Source organism: Gossypium raimondii, chromosome 1, assembly GCF_025698545.1.
Source record: "Gossypium raimondii isolate GPD5lz chromosome 1, ASM2569854v1, whole genome shotgun sequence".
NCBI classification, from domain to species: Eukaryota; Viridiplantae; Streptophyta; class Magnoliopsida; order Malvales; family Malvaceae; genus Gossypium; species Gossypium raimondii.
Genome location: NC_068565.1, coordinates 38,713,361 through 38,726,413, shown reverse-complemented (window position 1 = coordinate 38,726,413; position 13,053 = coordinate 38,713,361). Strand labels below are relative to the sequence as shown.

Sequence of the window (13,053 nt, the reverse complement as noted above, 5' to 3'; positions counted from 1 at the left end):
ATAAAAAAAAAAAGAAAAAAAAGAAAGAAACTATGAATTAAAGTAGAGACCCCACTAAACTTAGTTCACGAATAAGACTGTTCACTTGAACTCCACAAAGTCGATTAGATAACATAATTTTATAATTTAAATTGGCATGTTTTAGATTATTGTTTAATTAACAATGTAAAATTTATTTAAATACACTTATTGAAATATTAGTGCTAATGTAAAATATATTTAAATAGTTTAATACAAAAAATGTTATGATATAAATTCACATGAAAGTGATATGATGAGAAAGAAATATATAATAAAGTAATTATATTTTCTTGAATGTAAATTCTAATTTAAAAGATAAGAAATGATCATAAATTCGAATATAAATATGTAAATTAAAAATATATTTTAAATTAATTTATGCAAATATTAATTAAATAAACTTTTAAGATTTATTTTTAGCTTAATGATAAATTTGGTCACTAACGTTTACATGTTTTGTCAAAATGACTTTAATTGTATTTCGAGTTTTTTGACCAAGAACTTTTATTCTTTTCTCAAATTGCTTTTTTAACATATTTAATAAAAGTACCGTTAAAAATTTAACGGATAGTGTGGAATTTCATATGTGGAATATTTTAATGAGATATAATTTATTACTTAGATAATCCAATAAAATAATTACATGTGGAAAATAATAAAATAAATAATTCACGAAGTTAAAAAATAACTCTTAATTTAAAGAAAATAAACGTAATTATCTAAAAAATCAAAATGAATGCACACATCCAATATTTTCGATTTGATTTATTAATTATCTTTTGAAACCTCTCAAGTAAACAAACACATGCATCCATTTTGAAATCTTTTTTTGTTTTAGATAATTACGTTTATTTTCTTTAAATTAAGAGTTATTTTTAATTTTATGTATGATTTATTTATTTTATTATTTTAACATGTAATTATCTTATTGAGTTACCTTAGTAATAAATTGCATCTCATTAAAATATTTCACATCATCCCTTAAACTTTTTAACGGTGCTTTCATCAAATTTGTTAGAAAAGCGGTTTGAAAAAAAAAGGGTTGATAGCCAAAAAAGACTAAAAAATATACTTAGGACCATTTTGATAAAACATGTAAACGTTAATGGTTAAATTTGTCATTAACCTTTATTTTTTATAGAAAATATTTAAATATATTTTAAAAAATCAAATCTAGATAAACAAAAATATTCTAGTATTTAAATCGTTTAAACACTTGAAAACCAACAAAGAATCTTAAAAGGACGATTGAGTCATTTTAGGCCCCGTTTATCCCGTTTGAGAATGACTTTTTCACCCAAAAGTGCTTTTCTCTTAAGGAACCAAGAATAGGCTCCTTTTCTCTTAAAATTTCTCCATCAGAAAAGTGCTTCTCTCTAGATGGAGAAGCTAAAAAATTCTCCTTTTCTTCTACTAGAACTGCTTTTGGATGAAAATTGACCAAATTAACCTGTCTTCTCCCCCAAACGTTTTCCCCCTCTGCTGGTTCCCTAAATGTTCTTTCCCCTCTGCTGGTGAAATTGGAGCTTTATACCCGATTTCTTTTCCTCATTTTCGGCTTTCAAAGCTCTATTTTCTGTTCTTTGTTCCTCTTCCGCAGCAGGTGAGAGTTTCTTTTATATTTCTTCTTCTGTTTAATTAGTTCCTCTTCTGTTTAATATTTTGAAGCTGTTGATTTGTTGTTGATTTGCTGTTGATTTGCTGGTATTTCTTGAGGCAAATGATTTCAACTATGGCTTCTTTTCTTGTTTCAATCTTCCTTTCTCTTATTGTCTTATTTTTCTCTCCTTCTGTTTGTTGAACTTTCCCAATAATCAATAACCAAAGAGAATGAGAACAACTCGACTTATTAGTTGAATATCTTTATTAAAATTTGTCTAATCTGGTGGCTTCTGAGAGCAGAAAAAAATGGGGTCCGTTTGCCTTTGAAGATTCTTAAACTGTATTCAAGCATTTGTTGTTGCTCGTCTTGATGTTATTCGAGCTAGAAATCATCAATGGAGGAAAAGCTGGTATGCATCAAAGCATTTTGTTCACGGTACTAGTGGTTCTAGGACGGATTCCTTCTTTATACTGCTTTTGCTGTTAAGAGATGAAAAAGAATAACCGACTTCTCTTGCTGAACCGCACTCTAGCAATATTCAATTGACGTGCATGTTATGGTTTATGTTATAAATTTGTGCATATGCTTGTTTTGTTCCACTGCTTGTCTAGTTAACTACTCAAATGTCAAACTGAACCGAAAATAGAATATAATCTGCGTTGTGGTTTGACTGGCTTAGCTGCTACACTATGCATACCGAAGGTTTGTTTCAGTAGCACTGAGGGGAAATGTGTTCCCATTGAGCTTGGGAATGCATTCAAAACTAATGCTCAAAACAACCAAAACTGCCTTAAGTAATGCATTCAAAACTACTAACTTTAACTGGTATAATTTTTATGAAAAGTAGCAAGTTTCGCTTCCCATGTATCCATTAGGAGAAATTTTGTGACTGAATTTTTATGCTCTATTAATTCAATTAATGCATGATCATAGTTTAAGCTTGTCTATGAATTTTTATGCTCTATGAGTTACAAATCCACTGCCATCCTAAACAAGTATAGTTTAAGCTTGTCTATTACTGCATGATCATACTAGATTTTGACTTTAAGAGATTTTTCATCTGCTGAGTGGGCGGCTCATTCTTCTTTTTCATAATCTTTTCTATATTTTTGTATAAATTAAATGTATTCATTAAATCAACTTAATTGTAATAATATACCAAAAATACTAACCCATAATCATAAATTTCGATAGGGTCGACCCTTCTTTTTTTAATTTAATTGTAAATTATTATAGCATGAAAAGCTTCTTTATTTGTTGAATGCTTGATATTACTGTAAATTTTGAAATTTTTTTATGCGTGGTTTATTCAAAGTATTTTTCGTTAGTTTATAAGGTGAAAATTGAGGTTATCTTTTGACTGAAAACAATGCTAGAAATTTAAAAGCTTGGTTTAAGAAAACATATATTAAAGTTTCAGGTGGTTAAAGTTGTTTCAATCAATCTTATATTGAAATGACTTTGGCATCCATGTGGGTTCTAGCCTAGGACTGGTGTTGTGGCATGCTGTACTAGGTTTTGTTCTAACCAGAAATAAGTTTTAGAAATAATGTGCCTACAAAGAATTTTATAGATATCCTGATGGCCAGAAAGGATCACTGTAGTATGACAAATATGGTAGCATGATGACTGCATGCTTTAAGTTTGTTTATTTATCTTCTCTTTTTCACAGTAAATTATTGTAGCATGAAAAGCTTCATTATTTGGCATTGTTGTTTGCATAGTTAAAAAAAAGGTTAATTTCATCTGTTAAATACGTTCAAAAATTTCATCTGTTAAAATTCTTGAATTCTTGGTTTATTATGCAATAAGTTAAAGTTTTATCAAAGTTTTCTCTTATTACTAAGGTTAAAAAGTTTAATATGGTTTACAATATATTTTGTAAATGATTTACAATATATTTAAGTTTAATATGCCGGTCGAAATGATGCAGATTTTATGGAATACGAAGATATTAACTGGGCATATGAGAATATTATTGATTCAGAAAATGTGCATGGTTGAGAAAGTGATGATGACGACGACGACGATGGTGATGATGACGGTGAATCAAACAATTCAAGTGGTTTTGAAATGGAATTAACAAGAGATGCTATAACTTCTAGTTTAATGAATTCACTTTAAATTGTAAATGCTATTGTAAAATTTTTAGTATTTATATTTGATATATAAATATTATCCCTTTTTAAAACTTTTATCCAAATATATGTAATATTTTAATTGTTAGGTTTATGTTTTCTATGTTATGTTAATATATATGAGTTATATATTCAAATACATTTTAAAATAAAATAATAAAATATGTTAAAAGCATTAATTAAAAATAAAAATAATTTTTATAATAATATAACCGTGTCAATATCTAATTACAAATATTTAATTTTATATTTAAATATTTAAATATAGTTTATATATTCTAATTAATTTTATAAATAATTAATATTAATTACTTAGAAATTTTAAAATTAATATTATATATTAAAATATTAACAATAAGTTATAATAAATTATTTTTTATATTTTCGCTAAAATATCATAATATTAACTAATTTGAACATTATTTAAATATATATTTGTTACTTTATAATCTCATATCTAAAATAGACATTTTATTCTTCAAAAGCATTTTTTGACAGTAATACCAAACCCTCAATTTTCTCAAAAACAACTCTCAAAATCAAAAAAAAAACTAACCCTTAATAGCATTTATGGCAGATGCAAGAGGGGGTCGGCCGGCGAACCAGAGTGGGAGGAGACATAAAAAAAAAAATTCTTAAAAAGAAAAACAAAAATTTTAATTTCTTATAATCAAACAATTATATTAAACATTCATCCCTGTCCTCTCAAAAATTAAAAATATTCTCTGCACAGACAAGCTCTCTCTCAGTTGCAATTAATTGTTTTTTTTCCCTTATAAAATAAATTTCCAATATTCCTTTCTGTTTACCCTGGCTTTCTCATGAACCAAACACCCCATCTTTCTCTCTCTCGCTGCGTGCATTCTTGGGTTCCTTTACAGCGAGGAAATTCTGAATTCGCTGTTTGGCTCTTCACTTCTTTTCCCTTCTAAATACCGTTTTTATTTGAAGCCTCCTTGGTTACCTCCTGTTTATGCGGTATGTTCCTGTTTTTTCGAACCCTGTCTTCGATTCAATCTCATTGTAGTTTTGTTTTTAATACTTGAAGCTTATTAACAATCCACATGGCAGTTGCCAATCTCATTGTAATTTTCCTTCAAAACAAAATAGTCATTGTTTGAAAATAGCAAAGCTTTGTTTTTTCTTTTTTCAAAATATTTTTTTTGTAATTCCATATTTGGCGCTTTTCTGTTTCTCGCAATCTCCGTAGGAATAAAAAATTAGCATTTTTGTTAAATGCTGTGTGTTTTTCTTTTCCCCATTGCTTAGTCCATGTTCGTGGGGTTTCTTGTTCTATTGCCTGTTTTTAAAAATATCGATTAAAGCTGATAGTGATTCTCATCGCCGAGTCTTGTCTCGGCTAAAGATCTCTTCACCTTTTTCTCGAAGGTCATTTTCCAAACAATCATATTTTTTTCATCCTTTTAAACAATTCTCTTTTGATTTAACTCTTTCTTTACTTGTGATAGGAGATGTCTAAATCAAATTTCTTAACAGCAATCGTAAGGTTTTTTGTTTTTGTTTCTACAATGATAAAATATTTAGATCAAAATCAAAATTCTGCAATTTTTTTTGTTACTTCCATATAAATATGTGTTTGCATTTGTTTCCAATTATGAATGATGTTCCAGATCAATAGGTTATTCAGGAACCGCTCATATTGCCTATCAGAGGAGACATTTGAGAAGTATATGTACTTATTTATTTTTTCTGAATAATAGTTCTATGTTCATATAACAAAAGGAACTATTGAACTTAGACATATATGTCATTTGCTTTGTTGGGGTGCATCATTTTAGGAAAAAAATGAACTTTGTGTTGTGTTTTAAAATAAATTTTGGTGGCTAGTTTATATAACTTATCTGACTCTGTTCTAATTTTCTCTTCCACTTCAGTTTATATAAATTTGCATTTTAGTGGTTTCCTGCCGTGAAGGCTAAATTATGGATAACGTTGAGGTTGAAGAGAACCTATTTTCAATTAGTGATGCCAAGGTAAGAATTTGATTGCATTTGGATATGTTAGATTTGAAGCATTGGAACTTACATTTTCTTTTAAAAAAAATTTGCTATTCTTCGTTTTCTTGTCAACCAAGTGGCAAAGGACTTACATTGAATTGAAGTTTTGAATGACATCAGGTCCTAAGTTCGATCTCTGGACACCCTACCCCCTCCCCTTATAAAAAGAAATTCTAATTAACTTCACAAATGCTTAAGTTTTGGTTGGCATAGATTCATCTCTGAAGTTTATAATTTTTGTAACTGTTTTTCTTATTATCAAAGGAAGGCCTTTTGTTTTCTGGGCAGTTGTGACGGTTGAAACTTGTTGCCTTTTTTTTTTTTCATGACAGAAAAAATACATCTTAATGTTCACAGAATCACAGTTTTCTTATTTTCTACTTTTTCTTTTTCCTTACGCAGTTACATGGAGAAATGTGCAAGAAGCTTTCAGCAATTTATTGCAAAGTCTCATCGATATTCCCTTCCTTGGAAGCAGCACGGCCTGCGAGCAAATCTGGGATTCAGGCTTTATGCTCATTGCATATAGCTCTAGAAAAGGCCAAAAATGTTCTTCAACACTGTTCAACATGCAGTAAACTTTACTTGGTAAGAGTTTCTTTTGTGTTGTGTACACACACATGCAGAAGAAATATATATGCATAATTGTGTATGTGTTCTCGTGTGCATTTTTAGAGTAATGGTTTTGACTTCTATTTGATGCATTCACTAAATGATTTTTGATGTTTTTGTTTTCCACCTTGTTTTCCTCCCCTTGGGGATGTTTACTAATGATATTGTTTCTCATGTAGGCTATTACTGGAGATTCCGTTCTTTTAAAATTTCAGAGGGCAAAATGTGCTCTTATTGATAGTCTTAAGCGCGTAGAAGATATGGTTCCTCAGTCCATTGGATGTCAGGTACTTATTTCCCCCTTTTGGTTTGATGAAATTATGTAAATTTTTGGATGTTTAAATAAACAAGGGTCGTTTTTTGCAAGCAGTTTGAGTATGTGTTGTGCTGCTGCTAGTGTTCTATCCACATAATTCCAGTGCATCTTTATAATTCCTAATGTGTGTGGTTCAAATCATGAAGGTTCTTCAAATTTTAGGAAATCTGCTGTCATGGTTATATCATAGTTACCTGGAATATGAATCTTGTATGTGAAACCCTGTAATAGCTGTTACTTTTGCTTTTATACTCACGTTATTCTTGATTACTTGTTTGGCTTCAGATTTTAGAGATTGTAAGTGAACTTGAGGGGACTGTTTTCTCACTTGATCTGTTTGAGAAGCAAGTTGGTGATGAAATAATTACATTACTCCAGAATGGGAGGAAATTTGAAGAATGTAATGACACCAATGAACTTGAGTCTTTCCACCAGGCTGCTTCTAGACTTGGCATCAGTTCTTCTAGAGCAGCCCTAACTGAAAGAAGGGCTCTCAAGAAGGTGATAGAAAGAGCCCGTATGGAGGAGGATAAGAGGAAGGAATCTATTGTGGCTTATCTTTTACATCTCATGAGAAAATACTCCAAGTTATTTCGAAGTGAGGTTTCAGATGATGACTCACAGGGTTCAACACCTTGTTCCCCCACTGTTCTGGGTTCTCTTGAGGATGGAGGGTCTGGAGGTAGTGGCTGTGCATTTGAGTGGCAGCTATCAAAGCTCAATTCTTTCAATTTCAAGCCAAATATTAGGAGATCTGGGCAGATACCCCTTCCACCCGAAGAATTACGATGTCCAATATCTTTGCAGCTTATGTATGAACCAGTTGTAATTGCCTCTGGACAGACATATGAAAGGATCTGCATTGAGAAATGGTTTAGTGATGGGCATGACACCTGTCCAAAGACTCAACAGAAGCTCCCACATCTCTCTTTGACTCCTAATTACTGTGTCAAGGGTCTCATTGCTAGTTGGTGTGAACAGAACGGAGTTCCTATCCCTGATGCCCCCCAAGAGTCTCTTGATCTTAACTACTGGAGATTGGCCTTGTCTGCATCTGAGACTGCAAATTCTCGATCAATGGATAACGTTGGTTCATGTAACTTCAAGGAGGCTAAGGTGGTTTCTTTGGAGAAGAGTGGTACCATTAAGGAAGTGGAAGTAAATGAATCTGAAAATGAATCTCAATGTCCACAGGAGGAAGTTTCTGAGATCAATGTGTTAGAAAGATATCAGGAATTCCTATCTGTCCTAAATGAAGAAGAGAACTTGATGGAAAGTTGCAAAGTCGTGGAACAAATAAGGCTTTTGCTGAAAGATGATGAGGAGGCCCGGATTTTTATGGGGGCTAATGGCTTTGTTGAAGGACTATTGCGATTTCTCGAGTCGGCTGTGCGTGAAGGAAATGCAATGGCTCAGGAAATTGGGGCAATGGCTCTGTTTAACCTTGCTGTCAACAATAACAGGTTTGTTACTCATGTTTTATGCCTTTGCTTTGTTAAACCCAGACATGGATATTTATGAGCAATACAGCCTCTTGCAAGCTGCTGCTACTTTCTGATTCATCGAAGGATGCACCAAATGCATCATTGTTGGAGAACATTGTTGTGTCTTTTATTTTAGCACTGTTATTCATATGATTGATCAGCATTTTATATGCAATTATCAATATGAATCTTTTATAATTTTCTTTCTCATTCTTTTTAATAAATATATCAGGAACAAGGAGTTGATGTTAGCAGCTGGAGTGATTCGATTGCTGGAGAGTATGATTTCCAACTCCAATGCCCATGAAGCAGCAACTGCTCTATATCTTAATCTCTCTTGCCTTGAGCAAGCCAAATCTATCATAGGCTCAAGTAAGGCTGTCCTATTTTTAGTCCAGCTACTAGGACATGAAACTGACGCACAATGCAAGCTTGATGCCCTTCACACTCTTTATAATCTTTCTACTGATCACTCCAATATTCTGAACCTTCTTTCTGCTGGCATAGTCAATCACCTCCAGTCGCTTGTGGTCTCGGGTGACCATACCTGGACAGAGAAATCCATTACAGTTTTGATAAATTTAACTTCAAGTGAAACAGCAAAAGAAGAGATGGTATCAGCCTCTGATCTCATAACTGGTCTGGCATCAGTTTTGGATGCTGGCAAACCAATTGAACAAGAGCAAGCTGTTTCTTGCCTTTTACTCCTTTGTAACGGAAATGAGAAATGTAGTCAAATAGTCCTACAAGAAGGTGTGATTCCTGCATTGGTCTCAATGTCAGTCAATGGGACAACAAGAGGGAGGGAGATGTCACAAAGACTTCTGATGCTCTTCCGGGAGCAACGCCAACGAGATCATCCGCCTGCAAACGTAAACCAAATAGTATTAGAAAGTAGTCAAGACCCTACACCTGCATTGGCCTCAGCTCCAGAATCCAAACCACTATGTAAATCTATATCAAGAAGAAAAGGGGGGAAAGCCTTGAGATTGGGCTTTCTATGGAAGATCAAGAACTACATCGTTTACCAGCGTTGAGACGCGTGGGAAGGTATTGTAAATTTCTCATGTATCTTCTTTTTCTCATGTCCTGTTCCAATGGACACTATTCTTTTTGGTCATCATAGAGAAGCAAAAATGTACAGCCCCTTTGTATTCTATGGATTTTTGTTCTGGATTGTAATACATGTATAGTATATGTCACTACCGAGGGTGTATATGATATACATGTATAAATTCATAAAAAAACCTTGTTTTTGGTTCAAACATCAATACTTGTATTATGAAATATAGTCTGTAATGAACACCAATGGTTCTGAGGTGCATATTTTATGTTAGTACAACTACAACTTACAGACAGTGGTTCATGTCATGTCTGAACTCTAAACCATTTTTATCTTGGGAATTGTCAGACCCTGCAGGTTATGTGCCTTTAAAACACCAAAAAAGAAAAATGATATTATATAAAAAAATTATGACGTCAAAATTCATGAGTTGTCAGGTCTAGATAATTACAGACACCGGTTTTGTATTGTTTTGTTTGTATTTTCATTTCAGTATAGTAAGATAGTTGGATTGTGGTATCAGATGTTTGATAAAATGCCACCTCTATAGAAGCAAGTAGTGGTCTATGTTGCTACATTCCATGCGGGATGAATAAAAAGTAGATGGTAATGTTAATTCTATATGATGTTAAATGTGAAAAAGTTGAATGCAGAAAGTGAATAAAGTTGACTTGGTTTTTCTACTTCTATATGTTGATCTCATGAGTTCTGTTTGGAAGATAAAAGAAAATATACTGTAGAAATAAATGATTGTAAGACTGTTTGTAAATTTTATTATTGATATAAATATAGAAAAAATACAAATACAAGGATCTGCTTGTCAATTTTTTCTCTTGTTCCCATATTTTCTCTTTCTTATTGGCTTCTTGTTTATCTTACCAATTTTATCAATTGCACAAACTCTTTCTCTGGCCTTGCTTTCATTTTGCTCTTCCAAATCTGCTTCTCTACCGCCTGAATTACAATTCTCAGATTTCAATTTCCTGTCCCGGAGGAAGTTGATGAGTCCTTGAAGGGCAATATCTGTGTCTTCACTCTTCATAAGCTCCTCTGCAACTTGTGCGGGAGTTACCTCTACTTCCAACATCAGTTGATCAATTTCATTGAACAGATCATGATTGGTGATGCATAGATAATTGGAAGCAAGAACCCTGAATGCACTAGGGGTGCAGTAAGACATGTGGATATGCATGTCCATGCGGCCTGGCCTTAGCAAAGCAGGGTCTATCTTCTCTTTGTGATTGGTTGTAAACACTATTATCCTCTCATCACCACAGCTTGACCATAGCCCGTCGATGAAATTAAGCAACCCTGATAAAGTTAACTGTCATGACGATAGATATTAGCAACAGTTTAGTCATTTATGGAACTTGTATAGATTTGTTATGATATTATTGATTCATTTTTGGGCATGCTTGAAGTGGCCACTTGTGCAAAACATCCAAGTAACAGGAGAAACCTTTACGTAGTCGCCATGTTACTCGAATTTGGTGAGTGTGCGTGTGCCCAATCAGTTATATTCAACTTTTTTTTTTATAAGTTTTCTGTGTATCTGGGTATATATACTTATAACCATGTCTGAATATGATTAGTTATGCATGAAACACTATAATCGTTGTGTTACTCACCTCGTCGTTAGTACCTTGCCCATATCCCCCAGGACCAGCTTGTCTATTCTGGAGTTCAATGCTGCAATCAATATCCTCAATCACAAGCATTGATCGATTTCTGGTTGAAACCAACAACCCTCGAAGCTGTGAGTTGCTGGAAACGCTCGTGAGTTCGAGGTCATAGATGTCGAATTTTAGGTAGTTAGCGATGGCAGCAATCAAGCTCGACTTGCCTGTTCCTGGAGGACCATACAGTAAGTAGCCACGTTTCCATGCTTTTCCTACTCTTTTGTAGTAGTCTCTTCTTCGAACAAATCTGTCCAAGTCGTCGACTAACTCTTTTTTGACAGCGGGATCCATTGCCAGTTTATCAAATGTTGCTGGATGGTCAAGATTGGTTGATCCCCATGCTCCATCGTAGTCTCCACAAAAGTTTCCAAGTGAAAAGAGTTTCACCGCTTTATTTTCTTCTTTGATGGCTTTGGACCTCTCCGTTACATATGGCAAGTAAGAATTTATCACAGTTTCCATGAATTTATTGTGAAAACTGAGCTCAAGCACTCTAATTTCAACCTTCCCTTGCTCATCATCTTTTGTATCAACACATGTCATTTCCCACTTGACTTGGATTCCTTCATACATGTCAACAACCTTTTGACCTTTGTGTATGTTTACAATTACCTTTTTGTCTCTTGGAGCCTTGGAAACCTTAAGCCTCTTCATCGATGGCGTGATTTTTGTCTGTAAGTAGGTGTGGGAAGCTTCGTACAGTTCATTGATGCTGTAGCCATCGTAGTCATTGATGAGGAGAGTCATTTGGGAAGAAGGGTTTGAATAAAGGCCTCCAAGTTTTGACAGTAACAAGTTCCGGAGTTGTTCTGGAATGAGCTGATTGATTATGGCTTGAACCTCGGTAGCCATGCTTCGAATCAGCATGGCTGATGCTGTGAATGTGGTATATGTTGAGAGGATTGATGATGTTGAGGGGATGTTTTTGAGAGAAAACATCTTTGAGACTTTTTTTTGGGTAATTTGAAATGCAGAAAAAAGTAGTTTCATTGGCTTTTTATAGATTCATGGGAGGTTTCTTGTGTTACAAGCTGCCCAAACATAACCTTGCCAGCAACCTTCCCAAGCAAGTTTGGCAAGAGGTCAAACTTCTTTTTTTGGTGAAGTAGTGAATAAATTTGCCCTGTCGGCTGTCCCACCACTTCTCACTACTCTAAATTAAATGGTTTCAACCTGTAAGAATATTATTTTTATTATGTTGAAAACAACGGCAGATTTTGGTTACCTTTTTTAGGCCATCTTGCTACTTAAAGCCTTCCTTTGCCTGCAAGTCTTAACAAAACATCAACCCCCGCAGGGTCCAACCTGCTTTCACACGTGTATTTACTATGCTATTCTTTTCTTTGCATTATAAGTAAATGGTTAAATATCAATTTTGGTCCCTCTATTATGTTTAAATTTGAATTTCAATCCTTATACTTTAATTTCTAACATAATTTCATCTCTATCTTTTTATAATGTTATTAACTATATCGTTAACTTTTTTATTAAAATGTTATATGATTATATATAATTTGAAAGTTTATTTTTAAATCCAAAAAGTATAGGGATTAAATTCTTGAAAATAAAAGTAGAGATATTAAATTCCAAATGTTAAAAAGTGTATAGAGACTTAGAATCATAGTTATTTGAACCGGACTGGGGATTGGTCAGGTTATTGGTCCATAGAGAGGTATCAAACCAATTGACTTGTGAGCTGGTATAGACTAATTAAACCAAGCTAAAAAATTAGTTTAATTTTTTTTTACTTTTTTAACTTTTATGATTTTTTAATGATTTTATTTAATCGAACTGTACGAATCAATAGCCTAACTAATTCGACTATTGGTCCGATTTGAAAACGTTTCTTCAAAATTTACTCTATAATTTAACACACAACAAATAGTTAACCTAGTGTGAAGAAAACTAATTTATTTTAAAAATAAAAATTGTGGTTTAAAAAGTTTTAGGTGTTTAATATGATTATAAAAAAAAATTGTAGTAAAAATTGAAATGTTAAAAAGATTTAGAGATACAAAGACGATATGATTGTTGTAACCCTAAAAATTTTGATTGTGATTTGGGTTAGTTTGGGTTTGAAATTGATTCGAGAACTGATTAAGAAGGTTGGTTTAGGGTT

General features: G+C 33.0%; 2 protein-coding genes and 1 long non-coding RNA gene across 4 annotated transcripts; 2 read left to right on the top strand and 1 right to left on the bottom strand.

Annotated features, from left to right (window-relative positions):
- Positions 1 to 1,303: 1,303 nt before the first annotated feature.
- Positions 1,304 to 3,815, top strand: LOC128039733 (uncharacterized). Its single transcript, XR_008194210.1, has 2 exons — positions 1,304 to 1,624; positions 3,558 to 3,815. It is a non-coding gene; the product is annotated as an uncharacterized LOC128039733 (long non-coding RNA).
- Positions 3,816 to 4,383: 568 nt separating this feature from the next.
- Positions 4,384 to 9,523, top strand: LOC105785772 (U-box domain-containing protein 6). Of its 2 annotated transcripts, XM_012611926.2 has the most exons (6): positions 4,384 to 4,740; positions 5,658 to 5,756; positions 6,183 to 6,368; positions 6,572 to 6,679; positions 6,994 to 8,171; positions 8,425 to 9,523. In XM_012611926.2, exons 2-6 carry the CDS (start codon positions 5,706 to 5,708, stop codon positions 9,227 to 9,229), a joined length of 2,328 nt encoding a protein of 775 aa, XP_012467380.1. In that variant the 5' UTR covers positions 4,384 to 4,740; positions 5,658 to 5,705; the 3' UTR covers positions 9,230 to 9,523. The 2 variants fall into 2 exon arrangements, with proteins under 2 accessions (XP_012467380.1, XP_052489645.1); XM_052633685.1 differs by lacking the exon at positions 5,658 to 5,756.
- Positions 9,524 to 10,002: 479 nt separating this feature from the next.
- LOC105785773 (AAA-ATPase At3g50940) lies at positions 10,003 to 11,883 on the bottom strand. Its single transcript, XM_012611929.2, has 2 exons — positions 10,884 to 11,883; positions 10,003 to 10,579 (listed from the first exon to the last, which is right to left on the bottom strand). Exons 1-2 carry the CDS (start codon positions 11,871 to 11,873, stop codon positions 10,076 to 10,078), a joined length of 1,494 nt encoding a protein of 497 aa, XP_012467383.2. The 5' UTR covers positions 11,874 to 11,883; the 3' UTR covers positions 10,003 to 10,075.
- Positions 11,884 to 13,053: the final 1,170 nt, after the last annotated feature.

Excerpts from the sequence above, each read along its gene's own strand:
- LOC105785772 (XM_012611926.2), top strand. The coding sequence starts at position 5,706 with ATGGATAACGTTGAGGTTGAAGAGAACCTATTTTCAATTAGTGATGCC. Across the intron at positions 5,757-6,182 it reads TTTCAATTAGTGATGCCAAG|TTACATGGAGAAATGTGCAA; the intron begins GTAAGAATTTGA and ends TTCCTTACGCAG. Across the intron at positions 8,172-8,424 it reads CTTGCTGTCAACAATAACAG|GAACAAGGAGTTGATGTTAG; the intron begins GTTTGTTACTCA and ends TAAATATATCAG.
- LOC105785773 (XM_012611929.2), bottom strand. The coding sequence starts at position 11,873 with ATGTTTTCTCTCAAAAACATCCCCTCAACATCATCAATCCTCTCAACA. Across the intron at positions 10,580-10,883 it reads GGCAAGGTACTAACGACGAG|TTAACTTTATCAGGGTTGCT; the intron begins GTGAGTAACACA and ends TCGTCATGACAG.